The 22,271-nt window shown below is 42.2% G+C and overlaps 1 protein-coding gene across 16 annotated transcripts in view; it reads left to right on the top strand.

Moving 5' to 3' along the window:
• Positions 1–21,979, top strand: part of WDR59 (WD repeat domain 59) — an 84,129-nt gene extending 62,150 nt beyond the window's left edge. For 7 of the 16 annotated variants that reach the window (XM_086349882.1, XM_086349889.1, XM_086349880.1 and 4 more), the window contains 8 exons: positions 6,529–6,662; positions 7,912–7,993; positions 11,393–11,505; positions 13,028–13,178; positions 13,274–13,346; positions 14,612–14,738; positions 15,122–15,264; positions 21,189–21,979. In XM_086349882.1, coding sequence (XP_086206008.1) covers positions 6,529–6,662; positions 7,912–7,993; positions 11,393–11,505; positions 13,028–13,178; positions 13,274–13,346; positions 14,612–14,738; positions 15,122–15,264; positions 21,189–21,424 — 1,059 coding nt within the window. In that variant the 3' untranslated portion in view covers positions 21,425–21,979. Of the gene's footprint in view, positions 1–1,178; positions 1,236–6,528; positions 6,663–7,911; positions 7,994–11,392; positions 11,555–13,027; positions 13,179–13,273; positions 13,347–14,611; positions 14,739–15,121; positions 15,265–21,188 lie in introns of those variants that run through there. The other 9 variants (XM_086349879.1, XM_086349885.1, XM_086349877.1 and 6 more) reach the window with 3 other exon arrangements.
• The last annotated feature ends 292 nt before the right edge of the window (positions 21,980–22,271 follow it).

Below are 22,271 nucleotides of genomic sequence, written 5' to 3'. Positions count from 1 at the left end.
TTATTCTTATTTAGATCTCTACACCTGAGAGCTTTAAATGAATAAGAATAAAGGAAAGGAATATAACTCCATTAAAGTATAGCATTGAAGGAATTATAGAGTATTTTGGAGATTGAAGAAAAAAAAATCTCTTCAAGCTGTTGGGGACTGGTATTCATTTCACTTGTTTTTGTGTGTTTTTAACCTTCCCTACTTAGGTCATCTTGTTTTATCACCCAAAGGTTCTCCAGATGGAATTCCAATGTTCACTCTTACAATTTTTTTAAATGTAAGAGAAGTTTAAAAAAAAGGACACATTAAATTTCATAAGAAGTTAGAAAGCACAGAGAGATACTAACTTTCATTTGATAACTGGACCATCTATTAATGGCTGATGAATTACTGTTTATTCTTAGAGTAAATCAGAAGGCCCAGAACCTAAGATAAACATTAGGCATTGCCCTGTAAACATTAAAAAAAATTTGCAGCCTCCTACATTTGCTTCAGTTGATGTCACTAAAATAGCTTTAATGTAAACAACTGAGGAGGTCCTGGTTAATAGAATAGTTTCTGATTTCCTGAAACAGTGTTTTGTGCTCCCAGTTTCACACTGATGCTTGAGTTGTTAGCAAGAGCCTTCCTTTCCCACAGGCTCTTGTTTCCTCGTGGCACCCCTCTGAGGATGGTCCTGGAGTCCCAAGATTGAAACTCCAGTCTCCCCAGTGGACCCCAGCCACACCAAAAACAGTTCAGTGTTGAGTCTGTTGAGGAACTTCTTCCTGTTTAGGAATGAGAATCTTCTCGCACATACATGTGCTCTTGAAGGGGAAGCAGAGCTCTCTACCTGTTTCTTACAATCTTAATTCTTATAGGAGAACCACAGGTCTCCATTGTAGTTCCTCTATCAGAGCTGTATGGACATCAGCCTCCTAATATCTTGAAACATGTTTCGGACTAAAGGACAATGATGTTGAAGCTGTGTGTGGAGTGTGATGGGTTGGGGGGTGGTTGAGGGCTTCAAGTACTGCTGTGCTGAGGTTCAGGTTTTTCAGTTGTTCCCAGCCAGAGTTTGCAGTATATTATGGTAGTTTGAATCCATCAGATGTGTGGGAAGCTTTCATTTTATTCTATATTTTTTCCCTTTTAATTTTCTCGGTGTTTTTCTTCCGTCCTCCTGGGTGTAACGTTTTCACGCACAGATGTCTCCTCGCTCTGCCCGGCGACGTTGGTCCATACAAGCAATTAACGACTTCCCGGTACTGTGCGCTGTCAAATGCTCTTCTTAACTAATCTTGTCTCTGCCCAAAGGCCCAAGAATAAAATGCCACCTGCCTGGCTTTGAGGAACCTGAAATGACAGGCTGGCTGGTCTTTAGGACCAGCATAATCAATTTCTCACTCTTAGGAGTCAGGCCCCAGGGACTGCTCCTGGTTCTATCAGTTTCAAATAGTTGAATACTGATATCACTAAGGATTGTGAATAGACTTCTTTGAAAATGAAGCTAAATGCTAGATTTCTTGGGAAGAACCCTGATGATAAGCCTTTAGTTCACCTGATTTCACTTGGAGTATTTGTATAATTTCATAGAGCTTGCAAAAGCCCACGTTTGGCATGGCGGGGCAGCAGAGGAAGATGTAAGAGGCTTCTGCCATTCTGTCTCTGTTTTTATCGTCTTGCTTATCGAGTTCAAAGAGGGAAGTGCCCACCTGCTTCCTTGGCGTGACACTGAAGTGAGATTTTAATCCTTCGGGAATTTCCTGGAACAAATTTTTTCCCTTGCCATCAATATTTTGCATTGCCAGTAGAACTTCTGCAATGGACATCTTCTTTTCCTTTTCTCTTGCTGACTCTCTCCTCTTCTGTCTTCCTCTCCCACCCGCTTCGTGTTTCAGTCCTGCCATAGTGACCTCAGGCTGTGCAAGGCAGCAGTCTTGAGGCTTTTGTGTAAATTTCCTTACAGGGGGATCATCCCGTAGCCTTTTCATATAAAAGCCAGTTGAAATCAGGAACCCTGATTAGCAAGTGCCGCTGCTGCCCAATACCTTGGAGGTGGAGCCGCCTCTCTGGCCACCTTTCCTCAGAGAGCCTGTCCTACCAACCCAACTGCTGTGTTTCCACTGATTTTCCAGGAGTCCCTGCTCCCGCTGCTATTTAAATAGGAACTCATTTTGACTCACTTCCCACTCTGCTGATTATTATGCATTGTTGATGGGGTTGCTGCGAAGCAGTTGGTGGCTTATTCTTGGGCTGTTTTACATTTAACCCATTTATTGGCATCAATGTTGCCTCCGATTGTAGCAGTAACACTGGTGGTTCAGTCGCAAGCTGGCTATTGGTTGTCATTCAGTGCTCTCTGCACCAGTGCCTCCCTCCTCGCCCCTCTCTTCCCCACCCCAGTCCTCGCTGTCCTCTTTCCTCTAATTCCATGAACACCTTCTTGGTCTGTTCAGAGGAGCATCCCGGTCTCATTGTGTGATAACTTGTCTGTCTTGCTTTGTCTCTCCTCCCTTGATCCCTGCTCATGAAATCTGTGGGGAAGGGGTGTTTTCTATTGATGGGGCATTGAGATGACCTAAGAGAAGTGCAGAGTCCTTTGCCTCCCAGAGGTACCGATTTTACTGCACAGAAAAGTATCCACATTTAAGCCCATCAGAGTGGGACTGGAGCAATGCAGGAGGTTTAGGGGGCTTTGGGGCCCAGTACCCTTATCTCACCTGGAAAGGTCAGCCACACCTCATCCCAGTGTATCATGGTTGTCATCACCGGATAGTGACTCAGACCAGATAGATTATCCTAAAATCACCAGCAAGATACTAGGGCAAATAAGTCATGGGGAGGTGTGGATAAGATATGAACCATTTTTCTTGCCAAAGCACTGGAGGGAACACCCTGAAACACTGTCTGTGCTTGTTAGGGAGCAACAGGGACCTAGGCCCTGACACCTGATTTGAGATCTACTGCATCTTCCTTTAGGCAGCCTTGTTGGATTTGAATCCCTAGAATAACTGGCCCAAGACAGGATTACTGAGTGGCCTCGTAGCCTTAATGGGAGATAGCTCATATTTTAAAACCATCAACCCCACCTAAAATTAAAACAAAAAAAATTTGTGACACCTCCCCTTTAAAGATTTTTCAATAATGTTTTCTGGTTATTCTTGCTGGATTAAATGAACAAAAAGAGCTGTCCCTTTACTGTCTCTGCAGTTTGATTCTTGGTGGCGACTGTCATTAGGGTGATCCTGTGTTAGGGACTCTCCTTCTATTATAGGCTCAAAGGCATCTTATGTAAAGCATTCCCTGTACATTAGTATAGATCAAACAGAGAAGCACCTGGAAACCTCTCAAGAAATTGATAAGAAAGCCCCAGGAAATACAGACTGTGATTTCTGTAATTCAGTTATGGGTAGTTGCAGAAAGTTGCCCAGACCACTGTCTTTGCATTTTCATCAAGGACTAATTGATGACTCACATGGACCTGTTTCTACCTATTTTATCCAAGACTGCAAATGGGAGAAGAGCCCTGAAGCATCTCTTTGGACCCTGAGTTTTCTTCTCTCTGAATGTGTCCAATCCTAACAAATCCCAAAAGGAAATTAAACAGTTTGAGGTACAGGCTTGTGAGCCCAGCCTGGAACACAGCAACTTTGTCTGAGCCCGATAAGTGAAGCCTGATAGCCTCAGGAGCAGTTTGCCTCTGACCGTCTCCAGCACACTGCTGTGACTCCGCAGAGCTCAATCCAGTGCTTGACAGAGAAGTGTCTTTACACGTGCATAATTAGAAGACGGTGTGTTGAACAGGCCTCACTAGAATCAGTTATTGATCTCCTTATATACAGAAATAGATCTATTTTTATATGGACCAGAACTGTTTATGTATTAACAGGTAGCTTAGGACTTAATTCCCCCACCTTTTAAAATCATACTTTTAAAAATGGTTAACAAGTATGGGCTTAGCAGCCTGACACCTGTGGTCAAATCTCTACTCTAGGAGTGTACAGTCTTGAGTAAGCTCATGTCCTCATTGGTCAAGTCCGGGACTCTCTTATTTCCCAGGTACCGGGTCCCGTGTGTCCGTTTTAGGGAAGCCTCTGGGAAACAGGACAGTTGCTTGTGGTCTTCCACGTCCATCACTCAGGTCCCTCTGCTCAAATATTTTTGACATTCTGAAATTGATTCTTTGCTAAGAAAACATTCTTACATGAACTAGTCTATTTGTAAATGAATCACTCTGGGCACATGGACCTTAATTATTATTATGCTTTCATTAGGTTTGCTTAAAAAGTCAAGAAATTGTGGATGTTTCAGTGTGGTCTGAACGCTGCAGACCCCATCCCTCATGAATCCTCCATTGACTTCCACTGTTCAGTTAAACGGAGCTGGCATGAAATTCTCAGTTGTTGACGGGCTGCTTCTTTGCTCTTTGTAATAAGGAGCTAGAGCCAGTGCCTGGAAAGCAGTGTTAGAAGCCTTTTGACCAACCCAGAAGACTCAATTAGATGGATCCTAGTTGGCTCCAGACGGAAACTGTTGAGTGTAAATGTTTTTGGTTGTTTTTTCTGCCTTAAAAAAAAAAAAAAATCCAGTACCCTAAATCTCACTGGAGATGACTGATTATGTGGGATCTTGCAGGTGTGTCATTTCTTGGGATTTTTAAACTCCCAGAAACCTGGATAAAAGTCACAGTGAAGTGAGTTTGTGGCCTTAGGTCCTGCCTGTTCTAGTTAACCGTGTTGTTCTGTCCTGTCACTGCTGGGTTGGACATCGAGTATCCCTCCCGAAAACCAATCCTGGTGCTCAGGGCACTCGTGACTGCATGGGCTTATGTCAGTGAATGCTCCCTGGCTCCAGCCCATCCTGACAAGCTCTTTGGTCATTAGCACAATTACCCCTTATTTGCACCCACATCAGGATTCTTTAGAAAATAAGCTGGGCCAACAAAGAATTGAAGGGCTCCCTGCTAATAATAGTTGTAGCTTCTTGTATTGCAGAATAGTGACTTGTGTATGGATACATAGTATTAATAACTGAACTGCTTCTAAAACCAAATGGGTTGAGGTTGATAGCATATATGTTTATAGATGTGTATCCAAACTGATAGCATATATGTTTACAAAGTACTATGAAGAATTCAGATACTTCAGCTAAAGGTCTGCTTTTACCTGTCATGCACTGACTCTAGGTTTCCTAGATTTAGTAGGTTCCATGCCACTTACTGATCCTATAGAAAATTACATGCATTGGACAACTTTAGGGGTTAGATGGGACATCAGTGGTTAGAAATGCCTGAATATAGACCATGACTGATTTATGGGAGAGTGGTTGTATCGAAATCACTGGTAGAAAAGGAATTTATCTGTGAGTCATCTAAGTAATTATCTAACCTACATGCCCGAGAGTTTATGGACATTTAGAAAAATTAGAGATTTTTAAATTGCACCTTTCCAGGTGACACTTTGCACTCTCACCTTTTCATTGTCTGTTGATTAACCTTGTGAGATTGGAACACAGAGCTTGTCCTGAGGCCAAAGTTACCAAGTGAGTGAAGAGAGAGTGACCAGAGCCTGCATTTACCGCAAAAAAGAAACATGCTAGGGGTCACCCTGAGCCGGGGCATTGGCAATAAGACCAGTAAACCTTGCCCTGGTAATACAACCAGGCCCTTTCCTGAGCTCCTTTTGCCTCCTTCGTTAATAAATATGTCACTTCCCTCCTGAGTTGGATCACTTAGTTGACCTCCTTTCTAACTTCTGGAAATAAAATAGAATATTGCTCCCTTGGCTGGTCGTCATTTTGAAGATACCAGATGGGGCTACACTCTCATAATTCTCATTCTCTAAGACATCTCTCATTTCCCACATACAGACTTCTCTGCAGGCCTTTGGAGGGAAGGCTCTGGGGAAATAGGATAATTGCTCCTGATCTTCCATGTTCATTACCCAGGTCCCTCTGCTCAGGTATTTTTGACATTCTAAATGATCGCTTTTAGAAATAACTCAGATCTGCTAGGAAAAACAGGGCAGTTCTCCTTGAAACACTAGGTTTCTGTGTCTACCTCCCATAGACGAAGGCTTGCAGATCCTACACTACTGTGTCTGAATTAAATTTCAACAAGCTTGATTAAAGCTATCTGAAAAGGAAAAAAAAAAAAAAAAACTTTGATTAATTTAAAGCAAGAATTTTGAACCTAGGACTGAACCCAACCTTAAAAGTTGCTCTTCTCCCACATTTTTGTGGTCTTATACTAACATATTTACCTGCTGTTCTTTCTTTCTTTTTTAAATTTTGGCTTCAAGGTATTTATTTTTGAGCACCTGCAGAATGTATATAGCATTGCAGTAGGTGCTTATTTTACTGTTAGGGTTTTGGACCATGAGCTCAATGCCCTTTGTCATCCTTTTTATTTCCTACAGATGCTGATTCATTTAATTGTGGGCATGATGCAATGCAAAGTCTCTGCAAATTACCAATGACCCAACAATGATGTGCTCTGCAAGTGTAGGTTTCCATTCATTAAAGTCCCCATTAGTTATATCTTGTCATCTCCCCCAGAAATCAAGGAGATGGAAAAGTAAGCGTGAAGGATCGGACTCTGGCAATCGACCAATCAAGGCTGCTGGGAAAGTGATCATTCAGGATATAGCTTGCCTTCTTCCAGTTCACAAGTCATTGGGAGAACTATACATGTAAGTTCAGAATTTCAACTATGCAGTGCTTCTCACTTAGACATGAGTATCAGAGTTGTTCATTTTATTTTTTGGCTGCTCTGTGGCTTGTGGGATCTCGGTTCTCTGACCGGGGATTGAACCCAGGCCACCGCCATGAAAGCCCAGAATCCTAACCATTAGGCTGCCAGGGAGCTCCCTATTTATTTTTTGAGGTATTGGAATCTTTTCTTCAAGAGCAGTTTTAGGAGAAGTCCAGTGCATTAGCTTTCTTCTGCTGGATAGCGAAATTACCACAGACCTAGTATTTAAATAACACTCATTTATTATCTCACAGTTCCCCTGGGTCAGGAGTCTGGGCTTGGCTTACCTCGGTCCTTGCTCTGATCTCCCCAGACTAAAGTCACGAAGTTGCTGGGTGGCAGTTTTAGCCAGTGCTCAGGGTCCTCTTCCAAACCCGTGGAGGTTGTTAGCAGAATTCAGTTCCTTGCAGCCAAAGAACTCAGGGAATTTCATCTTCTCAGAGACCAGCAAGAGTTTCTCACTGATGCTTCAGCTTCTTTCTAAGGTCTCGTCTGTTTAGGTCAGGCCCATCCAGGAGAATCTCCCTTTTGACAATTATGGGAGTAATATCACATCAGTATTTACTGGTCTCACCCCTATTTAAAGAGATGAGAGATCTGCTTTATACAAGTACATACAGCAATCTTGGGTACAGTCTTAGAATTCTGCCTCCTGTTCTCAGTATGTAAAACATTTAATAGCAGAGCCACTTTGGTTGAAGGGAGGTGGGAGGTGAGTGACAGGCACACAGAGGCTGCTGGCCTGTGGTTCCCCTTCTTCCAGAACTTGAATGCATAACAAAAAATATTTCTTTTGTTGTATGTACAGAGCACATTATCCCTTGTGTTAGAAACTACAGTTGGTATTATACACATTTAAATCAAGTTTTATTCAACCCTTAAGCCTAGGGAACTCCCCAGGAAAGCTGGCTGGCAAATTGGTCTTTGAGTCTGGCCTCTTTTCCTGACTTCAAAGAGGTGAGCAATTTCACCTTCCCCGGGCCTGAACTCACAGTGTAACATCAGCTGTGATGTTGGGTAAGGTAAGGTTTTACTGCATATTATGTAGAAAAGGAGCTTAAGGCCAATACAAATAAAACATTTGAGTGACAACCTAAAGAGGCAGTTTTTAGTTTATTTGTTAAGTCGGAAGTAGTTGATTTAGACGTCAGTTAGAAAGCAGCTTTTTAATTCCTTTTAAATTTCAGACTGAATGTGAATGATATTCAAGAAACGTGTCAGAAGAATGCCGCTTCTGCCTTACTTGTTGGAAGGAAGGATCTTGTCCAGGTATTTTCCATCCCTTTTGTTGGAATTCTGGATTTTTCTTTTGGAGCAATTTGTATTCACTTTATGGTTGTGGTTTAGTGACATTTTAAAGTGTGCCTCCTATTTTGTAAATTTTTTCCCATTTTCTTTGCCAAACTCTAGGGCTATTGCAACTTCCTAAATTCCTTGGATATTTCTCTTATTAGTGCTTAGTTGAGAAAGTCCTAAAGCATTTACTAAGTATTTTTGTAGCAACTCTTTTCTAGTGCATGGTGATGGTTAATAAATTTGGATATCTTAATCTTTGCCATTTGCACCCTCAGTTCTTTTTCGTTTTTACTTTTAAAAGTGCATCATTTCATACAAGGTTTACAAAGGCAGTCCTTAAGATGGAGATATGTTCAGTCCCCAAATATGATGTTATATTACAAAATTTCAATTTCCTTCATTTCTGCAGGTGCACATGAGTGCATTAAGCATGTTGCACCTGTGTTGGTGGGCTTTTTTGTTGGTGGTGGTTTTCCTTTCTTTTTTGGCCACATTGTACAACTTGTGATCTTAGTTTCCCACCAGGGATCGAACCCAGGCCCTCGGCACAGAAAGTACAGCGTCCTAACCACTGGACCATAAGGGAATTCTCAGTGTCATTATTTTTTTTAAATAGTTTTATTGAGATTGTAGTCCAGAGACCATGCAATTCACTCATTTAAGATGTACCATTCCATGGCCTCAGTATATTCACAGCATTTTGCAGTCATTACCACGAGCAATTTTGGAACATTTCCATTACCCTATAAAGGCTCACTCCTCCATCCAGCCTTTTCCAACCACTAGTTTGCATTCTATTCCACTCTTTATTCTTTAGTGTGCAGATTAGATTGAGCGTGGAAACTACTAGCTGTTGTCCTGTCTGCTTAGTTTTTTCCTTGTAACCTTCCAAATGACCCAGGACTAAGGCCTTCCCTTGATTTTTTTCTTTTTTTTTAAGTTTTTTTTTTCCTTTCAGTATTTTTTTCTTTTTATTTGATGTGGACCATTTTTAAAGTCTTCATTGAATTTGTTACAATATTGTTTCTGTCTTATGTTTTGCTTTTTGGTCCCAAGGCATGTGGGGTCTTAGCTCCACAACCAGGATGGAATCAGCACCCCCTGCTTTGAAAGGCAAAGTCTTAACCACCAAACTGCCATGGAAGACCCTTTCCCTTGATTTTTATCTGATTGAAAAATCTCTAAGATTTCCTTTTGTCTCCTACTAAACACTATCAAGTCTCAGCTTCAGACCCTTTTAAGTAAAACTTACAGTCATGAATTTAATGTTTTTCTTTAAGAACCGAGCCACCTAAAATTCTGCAAACATTGAGAAGGCAAAACAAAGTACTGGAACTAGTGAGGAATTTCTAACAGGAAGTGTCAGCCCAACTCTGCTCCACTCTGCTCCCTCATGGTGTAACCCTGGGCAAAGTATTTCAGATTCTCTAAGCCACTGTGTGTATTTGTAAAATGAGACCTGGAAGAATAATTACCTCATAGGGTTGATAAGAAGATTGGTTTACATTCTAGAAAGACATTCTCTGAGGAAAAATTACTTCCTACAGTGTTTTGTTTTTTTCTCTTTTTCTTTGAAATTTTCAGTACTTTTATGGCAGAGTTGATTTGGAAGGTCAGGCTAGTCCAAGTGAAGTGAAGTGGAAAGACCCTTTCCTGGGGCTCAGACACACCTGGATTTACATCTGGGCTCTGTCCCTTTCATGTTGTGAGATCCTAGGCAGCTGCCTAATCATTTTGAACTTCATTTCCTCAACTCTAAAATAGGAACAATACTTCTGCTTCTGAGGTCCTTATGAGAACTCAGTAAGGTAATATATGTACAGTTTCCATACCTGTGTCTCATAAGTGTAAGTATCCAATATGTGGCAAATGATTGCTGCTATTCTTGCAATTCCAGTCATCTCTGTGGTATGGTCTTGCTTAATGGGCTGGGAACGACATCAATGCTAATGCTTGGAGAGTTTTTTTTAATTTTTTATTCACGTGCTGAAGATGATATGTCACCTGCTTTGCAAGAAAGATTTGCAGAAATAAACCTAAGTATCAACTATTTCCATTGAAGGCACTTAGGAAACATGTATTATAAATGAGGAAATGATGGGCCCAAGTTGTCAGCCAGAATAGTAAAAGTCCTTTCTTATCCCAGAAACCTCTGAACTTCTTCCAGCAGCCATCCAGCTGGGCCATTGATCATAGAAATGAATGTTTTTCATTTGAACCAATACTCATGGGTGTTATTGGAGCCACACAATTTAGTTGATTTTTTTTTTTTTTTTTTACATATCTGATGTGTTTCTGTTCCTGTTTTTCAGTGTTTTTATTTGCTTATTTTTTTCTTCTGTTTTAAACTCCTGATTGAAAGTCTGTGTCTTTTTCCTTTCGAGTTTCTATCAGAGTCTAATAGTGTTTTCCAGTTAGTGGGCATATAATAGTAAGAAAAATTTTCCAAAAATATATTCCATTTTTATAGGTATGGAGGGGATGGGGGCTCTGTTGATGGTGTGATGTATTTGTATTTTGGGTGTGCTAAATCTTATATTTAATAGACACCTTATGGATTTTAGTTTCTGTTTGATGAGTCCAAGCCCCGTGAGATTTCAAATTTGGAGATACTCCTCACATTTGATGTCAACAAAAAGAAAGCTGGGTCTTGGCCTATTTTTCTGTAGCTTCAGAGAGTATACTAAAATTTTCATAATGAAAAGTTTTTCATTATTTGGAGAAAGGACAGATCTTCAGTATGATATTGAATGCATTTTTTTTTTCCCCTGCCAATTCACTAATGAAGCAGCAGAAAAAGACACACAAGTCATTGGTTAAATAGGCAACCGATGGAAGTTACTGTATAGTGTCTTTCTCTGAAGTCTGCTTCATAAAAGTTTTTAGGGCTAGGTTTTTTCAGATGGGGTACAAGTCCCCTGAGAATCTTGCAGAAATGCAAATTCTGATTCAATAAGTCTGGAGCATAGCCTCAAACTCTGCATTTCAATAAGCTCCCAGCTTTGGCCGCCCCCAGAGTAGCAAGGCGGAGAAGGCAGTGGCACCCCACTCCAGTACTCCTGCCTGGAAAATCCCATGGATGGAGAACCCTGGTAGGCTGCAGCCCATGGGGTCGCTAAGAGTCGGACACAACTGAGCGACTTCACTTTCATTTTTCACTTTCATGCATTGGAGAAGGAAATGGCAACCCACTCCAGTGTTCTTGCCTAGAGAATCCCAGGGACGGGGGAGCCTGGCGGGCTGCCGTCTATGGGGTCGGACAGAGTCAGATTAGGCTGTGTATGGAGGTGGTGGCGGAGGGGTGGTTCTTTCCTGGTTCCTGGTCCTCTGCTCCCCAGTCTGAGTGTGGCTGTTTCTCTTTGATCTGTCCAGGTTTGGTCGCTGGCCACAGTAGCTACGGATCTTTGCCTTGGTCCGAAGTCTGACCCAGATTTGGAAACACCCTGGGCTCGACATCCATTTGGGCGACAACTGCTGGAGTCCCTGTAGGTTTTGAGAGCTAAAAGTGAGGAAAATGAATGGTGTCACTTTTAGGTCTGTAAACGCTTTCAGTGTTATTGTCTAAAGTACAAAGCCTTGAGGCATGAGAAGAGGAAGTGAGACCTTTCCTTTTAAAGTTGCAGTAACTTCTGTGCGGAACTGATTCCTTAGAACAGGAGGAACTATATAATATTTGTCATTTATAATGACGATTTTAGACTCAGATATCCTTGAGAGAGTTATGCTTTGTCCCAGAAATCGTATCTGTCTGAACACAGAGCTCCTGAGGTAAAAAGTTTGTTGAGGTGCTGTAGAACCTCGCCCCCTGAGAGCAGGTTAGAGAACTGTATGTTGGATTTGTGTTTTCCAAAGGCCACGATGTGTTCACCCTACTAGATGGTTTTTGAAAATACTGAGTTTGATTTATTGCACTAAAGTATGACTAACAGGAACTACAACGTGCAAAATGATTTACAGCCAGGAAAAATCACTGGAGCCTCCACGACAGGGAGGCCCAGGTCCTGAAGAGAGATGGAGAAGCTCTCCTTCCTTCAGGTGGAGGTTCACTTTACCTATTTGAGGAGAGATCTGGGATGCTTGCTCACTCTTCAAGTGCCTCGTGGTAACACAGGATAATGATGTTTGTTCTACCCACTTCCTAGGAGGCTCATGAGAAAGTGTGAAAACACCTTAAAACTATTAGACTTTGCTTGTTAGGAAAGTATCGATACTATTCCATTGCAAAGGCCAAGTTCCTGGGATCTCTGCCTCACCTTCTGGGGCAGTTGTCCTGAAAGGAGCAAAGGGGAAGTGAGGACCTAAGGGGTAATAAAACTGTTCCCTGTTGTTCTTATTTAATAGCTCAGACTCATAATGCCACCTCTGGAGTCTGACCTGCTCTCCATTTCTCTGAGCACTTTCATGTAGCCTTAGGTTATATGAAGGGAGGACTAGGAAACCCCTAGAAAGCAGTGTGATGCCTCCCTGGAGTTGGGGAGGCCTCACTCAGATGTGAGTTGAGTCTCCCTAATTCTTGGAGAAACTTCATCAAGTCTGAGCCCAGGCCTGGATGCCTACCAGGAGCTTTCAGATGGGTTCTAGGTCGTGTGTGATACTCTGATATGTGTTATTCCAAAACAAGTCGATCAAGCTGCTGGGTCTGTAGAAAGCTCTTGTTCCTGATGGGGGCTTTTGAGGCAAAATCAAGAATTCTCTCTTCTTTTATGGTTTATCATAGGATACTGAATATAGTTCACTGTGCTATCCAGTAAGGACCTTGTTGTTTATCCATTCTATATAAACTATAATGGAAATGCATATGAAAAAGAATGTGTATATATGTATAACTGAAGCACTTTGCAGTATAGTAGAAATTAACACAATGTTGTAAGTCAACTACACTTCAATAAAGTTAGTTTTTAAATCAGCTCTCCCTTCCTTCCCCAATGGGAACGACCTGCCGCAGTCGTGACAGTCATCATTCCCCCGTGCCTTCTCACGACTTCTCCCATGCCCCTTTCTCTCCAGACTGGCTCATTACTGCCGGCTCCGGGACGTGCAGACGTTGGCCATGCTCTGCAGCGTGTTCGAAGCCCAGTCTCGACCACAGGGGATACCAAACCCTTTCGGGCCTTTTCCCAGCCGCTCAGCTAACCTTGTGGTGTCCCACAGTCGATATGTAAGCTGGGGGTTTCCTGGCCTGAATCTGGCTTTTTGCAAAGGTCAGCCGTCGTGGGAAGCGGCGCCCTCACGCTGCTCCCGCTTTCATTGCAGCCCAGCTTTACATCCTCAGGCTCCTGCTCAAGCTTGTCCGACCCGGGGTTCAACACTGGTGGCTGGAACATAGGTCAGTACGGAGCTGCCTTAGCCCATGCTGGGGTTTTATACTTTCAGTGTGGTGTATGATTTAATATGTGATCTTTAGCTGATGAATATTCTTCATATTTTCCCTTGTTTCTCATTGCCTTGTATGTGTTTATTTACTTTTTAATTTTTGGCTGTACTGTGCACCTTACAGGGTCTCAGTCTCCCAACCAGGGACTGAACCCAGGCCCCAGCAGTGAAAGTGCCAAGTCTAACCCCTGGACTGCCAGGGAAGTCCCCTCATTGACCTTTAAACTGAGTACGGTGGAGATACCAGTCAGCAAGGGCTGAGACATGGGCTTTTGTGTCTGAGCACGCTGGTTTCTGCAGTCTCTCTGCCTTGCTTGGTTACTTCCCATCCTGTGACCTTGAGGAACTGGCAGTGGGCCTTCCCATTGTCCATCGCCAGCCCCAGCCCTTATCCTTTGTGCTGCACAAGCCCCTTCCCCATCGCCTACCACTTCCTGTTACCACCCCCCACACCCTCCACCTCGAACCTCCTTCAGGATAGGGAAGTGAAGCTGAGCCCAGTCCCACCTGGCCGTAAAGGTCTATGTAACCAGTAGGTGTATATGTGTTTTCTGGAGTTTTAAAATTTCTTTTTAAAAATGATTTTAATTTTGTTGATAACAGAAGTACTATTTGCCTGTTGAAGAAAACAAATGTTGGTGGAGAAAATACTAATGGTTGATTTCCCCACCTAGAAATAAATAAGATCTGTTAACATTCCAGGACATTTCCGTCCAGTCTGTGTGTGTGTGTGTGTGTGTGTGTGTGTGTGTGTGTGTGTTGGGGGCGGGGGAGGGGGGGCAGATCTTTCTATATTTGTGGTTTTATGTTCTATTTTTTATTTTATCATGAGCATTTTCTCATGCTATTTAAAGAGTTTTTCTAAAATAAGTAATGCCTGCCTAATAATCTATATCACTCTTATAATTTGCTTATCATTGTGTGTGTACCTAATTATCAAGTTACGTTAATAGTAAATACCTAGACAGAAAGGGTCACACAGAGTCGGACACGACTAAAGTGACTTGGCAGCAGCAGCAGCAGCAGCAGCAGCAGCAGCAGACAGAAAGGTAAGGATAGGAAAGTGTTCTGTTTAGTTCTAGGACTTCTCAGAATCTTCAGCTTAGCTTATTTTCCTTCCAGGAAGTAAATGGGACACATGTGCATCATGAGAGATTTCAGGTTATTTCCCATGCCTCCTCTGATTTCCATCTTCCCTTCCCATTTGATTTTCTTCAGTGGGAAGAGAAACAGAACACATATCTTCACCCTGGGGAGAGTCCTCACCAGAAGAAATCCGCTTTGGGAGTCTGACCTACAGTGATCCTCGTGAGCGAGAGCGTGATCAGCATGATAAAAATAAAAGGTAATGACCTTCCCAGCCAGGAGCTGTAGTTCTGTGATGCTTAGATTCTTCCCACACTGGGACTCTTGCTTTTAACAAAAGTATATGCTGTGCTTAGTCATTCAGTCATGTCCGACTCTCTGCAACCCCATGGAAGTAGCCCACCAGACTCCTCTGTCCATGGGGATTTTCCAGGCAGGCAAGAATACTGGAGTGGGTTGCCGTGCCTTTCTCCAGGGAATAATCCCAACCCTGGGATCGAACCCAGGTCTCCCGCACTGCAGGCGGATTCTTTACCATCTGAGCTGCCAGGGAAACCCTAAGAGAGGTATATTAAGTGCCATTTGGCATCAAACTTGTTTCTCTTAAAGGAACTGACGAGATATGTTTTGAATTTGATCCAGGCTTCTGGACCCTGCTAATACCCAGCAATTTGATGACTTTAAGAAATGCTATGGAGAAATCCTCTACCGTTGGGGTCTGAGGGAGAAACGAGCTGAAGTGCTGAAGTTTGTTTCCTGTCCTCCTGATCCTCACAAAGGCATTGGTAAATATGACTTCTTTCTGTTCTCATCACTCTCTGAAAGGTTCTGTCATTTAACGTGTCCATACATAATCCTTGGAAGTTCCAGTGTCTCATTTATAAGTGGAAATTTCTGAAGTACTTTGAGTCTATTTTAAGTTATTGAAAACCCTGGCATTTCATGAGACAATTACATTTTCATTGTAAAGGAAGAAGTTGTCTGTACAATCCTCAGATACTGACTGGCAGCAGGGACATTTATTCAGTTATTCAGCTAATGTTTATGAGACTCCTCTTAGTTGCAGTGCTGGCACACTCCTCCTTTGTGGCAACTCCTAGGCCAGTGGGGGAGAAAAATAATTACAAGCTGTGATCAGTACTTATGAGCAAGCAAAAAGGATGTTGGGTCAGGGGAGCAGGGAGGGAGAATTTTAGCAGACATTTTGAGCTGCATTGGGAAGGCTGTCTGAGGAGCCGAGGTCAGCAGGACAGGACGGAGCCACCTGTGTAGCAGGACAGTCTCACGAAGGGCATCCCACCCAGGAGCAGCCCCACAGGGGAAATAGCTGTTCTTTTGAACAGGCGAAGGAAGACCAGTGCGCTAGAACACAGTGAGTGAGAAGAGTGCTGTAAAACTAGACCACAGGAGAGTCGGGCTTGAAAGTCACGGTAAGAACTTGGACTGTATTCTAAGTCCAGTGATGAGTTTCAAAGGACATTAAGGAGTAAGTGATACGACTCTCCTAACAGTCCAGTGGTCAGGACTCTGCTTTCACTGTTGTGGGTTTGGGTTCAATCAGGGAACTAAAATCTTGCAAGCTGTGTGGTGCGGCCGAAAAAAAGGAGAATGAGGCCAAACTGACAGGGAGGGAGCATAGCTCCACCCGGCAGCAGACAGCTGGAAGAAGTGGTATGCTCCGGTTTCCACTGCAAGAGGATTTCTTTGGCTATTATAGGAAGAAAGGATTGGAGGAGGACAGAAGTAGAGGCGGACAGGGCATTTGAAGACTGTTAAGGTGGTCAGAGAGAGAAGGACGGCCTGGTCTCAGGTGTCATCAGTGGAAGTGGAAAGAGATGGATGAAGGAAAAATGCATTTCAGGGGTAGACTTAATATCAGTATGTCTTACTAACAAGTTGGATGTGGGCTTGAGGACGAGACAAAGCTTAAATGATTCTAAGTTTCCAGCTTGAACTGGAAATGGCGATGCCATATTCTAAGATTAGAAAAGATTGGAAGAAAATTGAAAACGCAGTTTGGAATAGTAGGAAATGTTGAAGTTCAAACTGTAGAAATCATGTAGACAGTTGGATATGAGTCTGGAACTTAAAGGAGAGTTTAGGGCTGAAACTAGGAATGTGGGAATATTTAGCATATTGATGGTATTCATGCTGTGAGCATTGAGTGCATTTACCTGGGAACTGTGGGGTGGAATGGGCTCTCAAATAAGAGAGCCCTCTGATTCTGGGCCTTGAGAGAAACCAGTAGTTGGAGCTTGAGTCTTGGAGAAAGAACCAGAAACAGACTTTGAATGAGATACTAGTGTGTTTTGAGGAAAAGCAAGACTATGATATGAAAGAAGTTAAGAGATATTTTCTAAAGAATGATACAAAAGAGAGACATCAAGAATAGACTGAACACATTCTGATTTCCTTTCTCCCCCAGACCCTGCTGAAGTGTCTACATAGAGCTTTTATGAAAAGACACAGCTATGCAAGGAAAAGAAATATTGGCAATAAAATTTGGGACCTGGGTTACAGATAGTTAGTGGTAGCTGATTTTACAGAGAGGGAGCTGAACACTGAACTGGCAGGCAGAAAAACAGTAACACACATGGATAACCCCATGTAACTAATCCCATGGACTGCAGCTCGTCAGGCTCCTCTGTCCATGGAATTCTCCAGGCAAGAATACTGGAATAGGTTGCCATTTCCTTCTCTAGGGGATCTTCCTGACCTAAGGATCCAACTCAGGTCTCCTGCACTGCTGGCAGATTCTTTACCGTCTGAGCCACCAGGGAAGCCCAACACATGGCAGAACCCCCAGATGGTTCAGGAATTACAAGTACCCAGAACTGCTGCAAGTGGCAGGAAGGTGAGGTCAGAAGTAGGAGCCTTGTATGATGGCCTTTATAGGGTCCCCAGATCCCCACTCCTATTTTGCAAAGCAGTTTTCACCCTTCCCCTCCCCCAGCAGAAAACTGGAAGTTCACTGTCTAGAAAAGGTGGACACATTTCCTGATAAAGGACCTGCTACATAGCTAGTATATGAATGAAGAAAGACTCGGGGATCTAGAGAAGATCCTAGAAGTTTCCAGAGACAGAAGATGAGTCGCCTGCAAAGGATAGGAATACGAATAGCATCACACTTCTTGGGAGCAGTGAAGCTGCTGAAGATCCTGGGGCTGGACAGCAGCAGTGCAGCAGTGCCTTCCCTGGGCTCGAAGAAACGATCCTCTTAGACTCCCTTAGCATCTAACCTAGAGTTCTGTACCCAGGTCATCCTTTAAGAGTTAGAGTAAACCTTCAGCCTATCTAAGGAGGAGGAATAGATGCAAAGCCAGGAAACCAGGGTGTCAGGACGATGATGAAGGGAGATGTGCGTGACAGACCTGGAGACACAGCAGTCCAGGCTGGAGCTTCAGAGTGTTGTCCCTGAGAAAAAATACCTAGCGTGTTTCAGTATTCAGTGTGTTTCTAAAAGACTCAGGTGTTTGGAGGTAAATTGTCAATAAGTACATAATAAGCAAATGAAAAAACAAGACTAACTCTAGGAAAAACAAAATGTGCAAGAAAGAAAGGAAGTCATCATGGTATGTGGTTTGGCTTGATGAATACTTACCTAGAGAAATAATGTAAAAGCAACATTAATCCAACCAAATGATAATAGAGCTGCGTGGGGAAGAAGAGGAACAAGTGGTCCATGAGTCTGGTTGGGGAAATTGGGGAGTGAAAGAACTTCCACTGGAGAAGGTCAATAGACAGTGCTTAAATATGACAATTAAGGAATAACTAGGGAGGGGACATATGTATACCTGTACCAATACAATACTGTAAAGCAATTATCCTTCAATTGAAAATAAATAATTTTTTTAAAAGAAATAACTTTATAAACATGTGTAGATAGGGAGATAAAAACAGAAGAAATAGTTAAATGGGTTGGAAGAATTTCCTCTAGGGAGTGATGGGTCTGGGAGTGGAAGGGAGTGCTGGTTTTGATAATACAGTGTATAGAATAATTTGATTCTTTAAGTTGTGTGAATATAGTTTCAGTTAAATAAAAACAAACCAAAATAATACATAGACTTAAATATTGAATAAAAGGACTATTTTAATATGGATTATCTTGGTGCATGTACATGAAGAAGTACAGACACAAAATGCTATTTGGGTAATCTATAATATTTTTCAGAGCGTCTACAGGCATGCAGGTATATCAGGGAAAGATTAGCGATGGCCTCCTGCAATTTGTCTTGTAAATTAGTTCCAGGTAAATAATGAATCACAGAGATATGTAACTGATTTGTCAGCCCATCAGTCAGCTAGACCCTTTGACATCTGTTCAAAAGGTTGTGCTGGGTTCCTTGGGCTGGACAAAGGACTTTAAAGTCTGGTTTGGGGTTGAAGTTGTTCAGGAAGTCTTTAATCCATACTCCTTTGATTACAAATGAGGGTGTCTGATCCCTTCAGTTCCGTTTTTTCTTTCTCAGGATTGCTTTGGCTATTCAGGGTCTTTTGTGTTTGCATATAAATTAAACAATTTTTTGTTCTAGTTCTGTGAAAAATGTCATTGGTAATTTGATAGGGATTGCATTGAAAGTGTAGATTGCCTTGGGTAGTATTGTCATTTTGACAATGTTGATTCTTCCAATCCAAGAATATGCTATATCTTTCCATCTGTGTGAACTTTGATTTCTTTCATGAGTGTCTTATAGTTTTCAGAGAACAGGTCTTTTGTCTCCTTGGGTAGGTTTATTCCTAGGTATTTTATTCTGGCACAGAAATAGAAATACAGATCAATGTAATAGATTAGAAAGCTCAGCAATAAACCCATGTACCCATGGCCAATTAATCTATGGCAAAGAAGGCAAGAATATATAGTGGAGAAAAGACAGCCTCTTCAATAAGTAGTGCTGGGTAAACTGGACAGCTACCTGTAAAAGAATGAAGTTAAAACATTCTGTAACAGTATACACAAAAATAAACTCAAGTGGATTTTAACCTAAATGTGAGACTGGATGCTATAAAAGTCTTTAGAGGAAAACATAGGCATAAACTCTTGACATAGATTGTAGCAATATCTTTTTGGATCCACATCCTAGAGTAATGAAAACAAAAATAAGCAAATAGGACCTAATTAAACTTAAAAGCTTTTGTACAGCACAAGAAACTGTAAATAAAATGAAAAAGTAGCCCATAGAATGGGAGAAAATATTTGCAAACAAAGCAACCAACAAAGGATTAACCTCCAAAATCTACAAAGAGTTCCTGTAGCTCAATATTAAAAAAAACTAATAACCCAATCAAAAAATGGACAGAGGATCTAAATAGATATTTCTCCAAAGGAGACATACAGATTGCCAGAAAGCACATGAAAAGATGCTCAACATTGCTGATTATTAGAGAAATGCAAATCAAAACCACAATGAGGTATCACCTCACATCAGTCAGAATGGCCATCATGAAAATAATAAATGTTGGAGAGGGTGTAGAGAAAAGGGAACCCTCTTACACTGCTGGTGAGAAAGTAAATTGAAGCAGCTGCTGTGGAGAACAATATGGGGGTTTCTTAAAAAACTAAAAATAGAACTAGTGTATGATTCAACAGTCCCATTCCTGGGCATGTATCTGGAGAAAATCCTAATTTGAAAAGATACAGACACACCAGTGTTCATAGCAGTGCTGTTTACAGTAACCAGGACATGGAAGCAACCTAAGTGTCCGTCGACAGATGAATGGATAAAGAAGATGTAGTGTGTGTGTGCATGTGTGTGTGTGTATACACACTGGAATATTACTCAGCCATAAAAAGAATGAAATCATGCTTTTGTATCATCATGGATGGACCTAGAGATTATCATTTTAAATGAAGTAAGTCAGACAAGAGAAAGACAAATATCATATAATATCACTCATATGTGGAACATAATTTTTAAAAAATGATGCAAATGAACTTATTTACCAAGCAGAAACAAACAGAGTTATTGAAACAAACTTATGGTTATCGAAGGGGAAGCATGGGGAGGAGGGATAAATCAGGAGCTTGAGATGAACATAGATACACTACTATATGTAAGGTAGATAACAAGTGTGACCTACTGTATGGCACAGGGAACTCTACTCAATATTCTGATAACCCATATGAGAAAAGAGTCTGAAAAAGTATGAATATATGTGTAACTGAATCACTTTGCTGTACACCTGAAACTAACAACATGTAAAACAACTATACTTCAATAAAAAAATTTTTTTAAGTCACGCTTAAGAAAACATAGCTATTTTTCATCAAGATTTTCAAGCTGGTTTATCTCAGGATTTACCTTAACTAGGAACTACCATGAAATATTTCCCTCAATTACTGTGTATGGAATGTCTCTATTGGTGCCTTTTTATGACTGCCTGTTGTTTTGAAGCAGAGGAGCTGGTTCTGATAGAAGGAAGAACCCAGGACCCTTCCTCTACTGTAAGGGGTGAAAGAAGAGGGAGATACGAATATCTGTGGGTGTTGAGATGAAAGGAGCCCCCAGTGATAGGCTTCTATTTCCTTAGGGAAGGGAAATGAGAGGCCATCGGGGGTTCTGCCATTTAAAAAAATTGAACAGCAGTGGTTTAATAAGATCCTACAGAGCCCTCCCTAATGAATACATCTTTACTGCTCACAATGCCCAGTTCTCGTTTGCAGAGCTAAACTCACCGTGTCTCTTTTTTGGCCACCTCCGCCCTTCTCCAGAGTTTGGCGTGTACTGCAGCCACTGCCGGAGTGAGGTCCGGGGCACGCAGTGTGCCATCTGCAAAGGCTTCACGTTCCAGTGTGCCATCTGCCACGTGGCTGTGCGAGGGTCGTCCAACTTCTGCCTGGCCTGTGGACACGGGGGGCACACCAGCCACATGATGGAGTGGTTTCGGACCCAGGAGGTGTGTCCCACCGGCTGTGGGTGCCACTGCCTACTGGAAAGCACTTTCTGAGCTCACAGCCCCCGGCGCTGTGGGAAGTCCTAGGGGGCCCGTCAGTGCTGGGTGATAGGCTCTCTGCCAGGAGCGAGGCTCCAGAGCCCACCTCCACCTGGACTGGGGTGCACTCCCCTCAAAGACTGACACGGTGTGGGCTGTTCCTGAGCCTTTGCCTTCTGAACTCTTGGCTGTTTGTTGCTGGCATGGATGTCGGTGGAAGAGGACTCCGGCAGCTGGAAACACCTGCCTCCAGAGCTGTGTTTACCTTTCAGATGTTGACCTCAAACCATCGACAGCATCCTTTCTGATGCCAATCACAGAGATCAAGGTCAGATGTAAAGGACAGTCTGTTGAGCCAAAGGACAGTGGACATTACTTCAGTTGACAAATGGACCTGTGACATAAGTTGGTGCATTTAATGAACTGATGGACTATGGCCTTTTAAGATATGATACTTAAATTATAAATATGTACTTAAGGATCCTTAAGATGTATTTTTTTGTTTGCTATTTCTCTTCCAGCTGCTTTCCCTTGGCTAATAAAATTCTAGTAATCATCTGGGAGAAAAAAGAGGTGATATTTTAGTGAATCTTTTTTTAATTCTACTTCTAATTGAAATTAACTCTTTGGGATAGGATCAAAGTCAGTGCTCAGATTTTCAAAGGAACGCTGACTTACTTTTGTCATCCAGTAGGGGAAAATAGAACTTGACCCTTAAGGTTCTTCCCAATTTGAAGAGTTTGGGTTTTTTTAATCATTTCTTCTAGCAAAAGGAAACTCAGATTACATGGCAGCATTGCTGTGAGAGGCTCCTGTTGCCATTATGCAGGTTGGCCGAGTTTCCATAAATGCTTTCATTCTT

The sequence above is a fragment of the Bos grunniens genome, chromosome 18 (genome assembly GCF_055505025.1).
Source record: "Bos grunniens cultivar Pamir isolate PY7600 chromosome 18, Bosgru_T2T1.0, whole genome shotgun sequence".
Taxonomy (NCBI): Eukaryota; Metazoa; Chordata; class Mammalia; order Artiodactyla; family Bovidae; genus Bos; species Bos grunniens.
The sequence above is the reverse complement of the archived record's forward strand: the minus strand, read 5'-3'. Positions and strand labels throughout refer to the sequence as shown.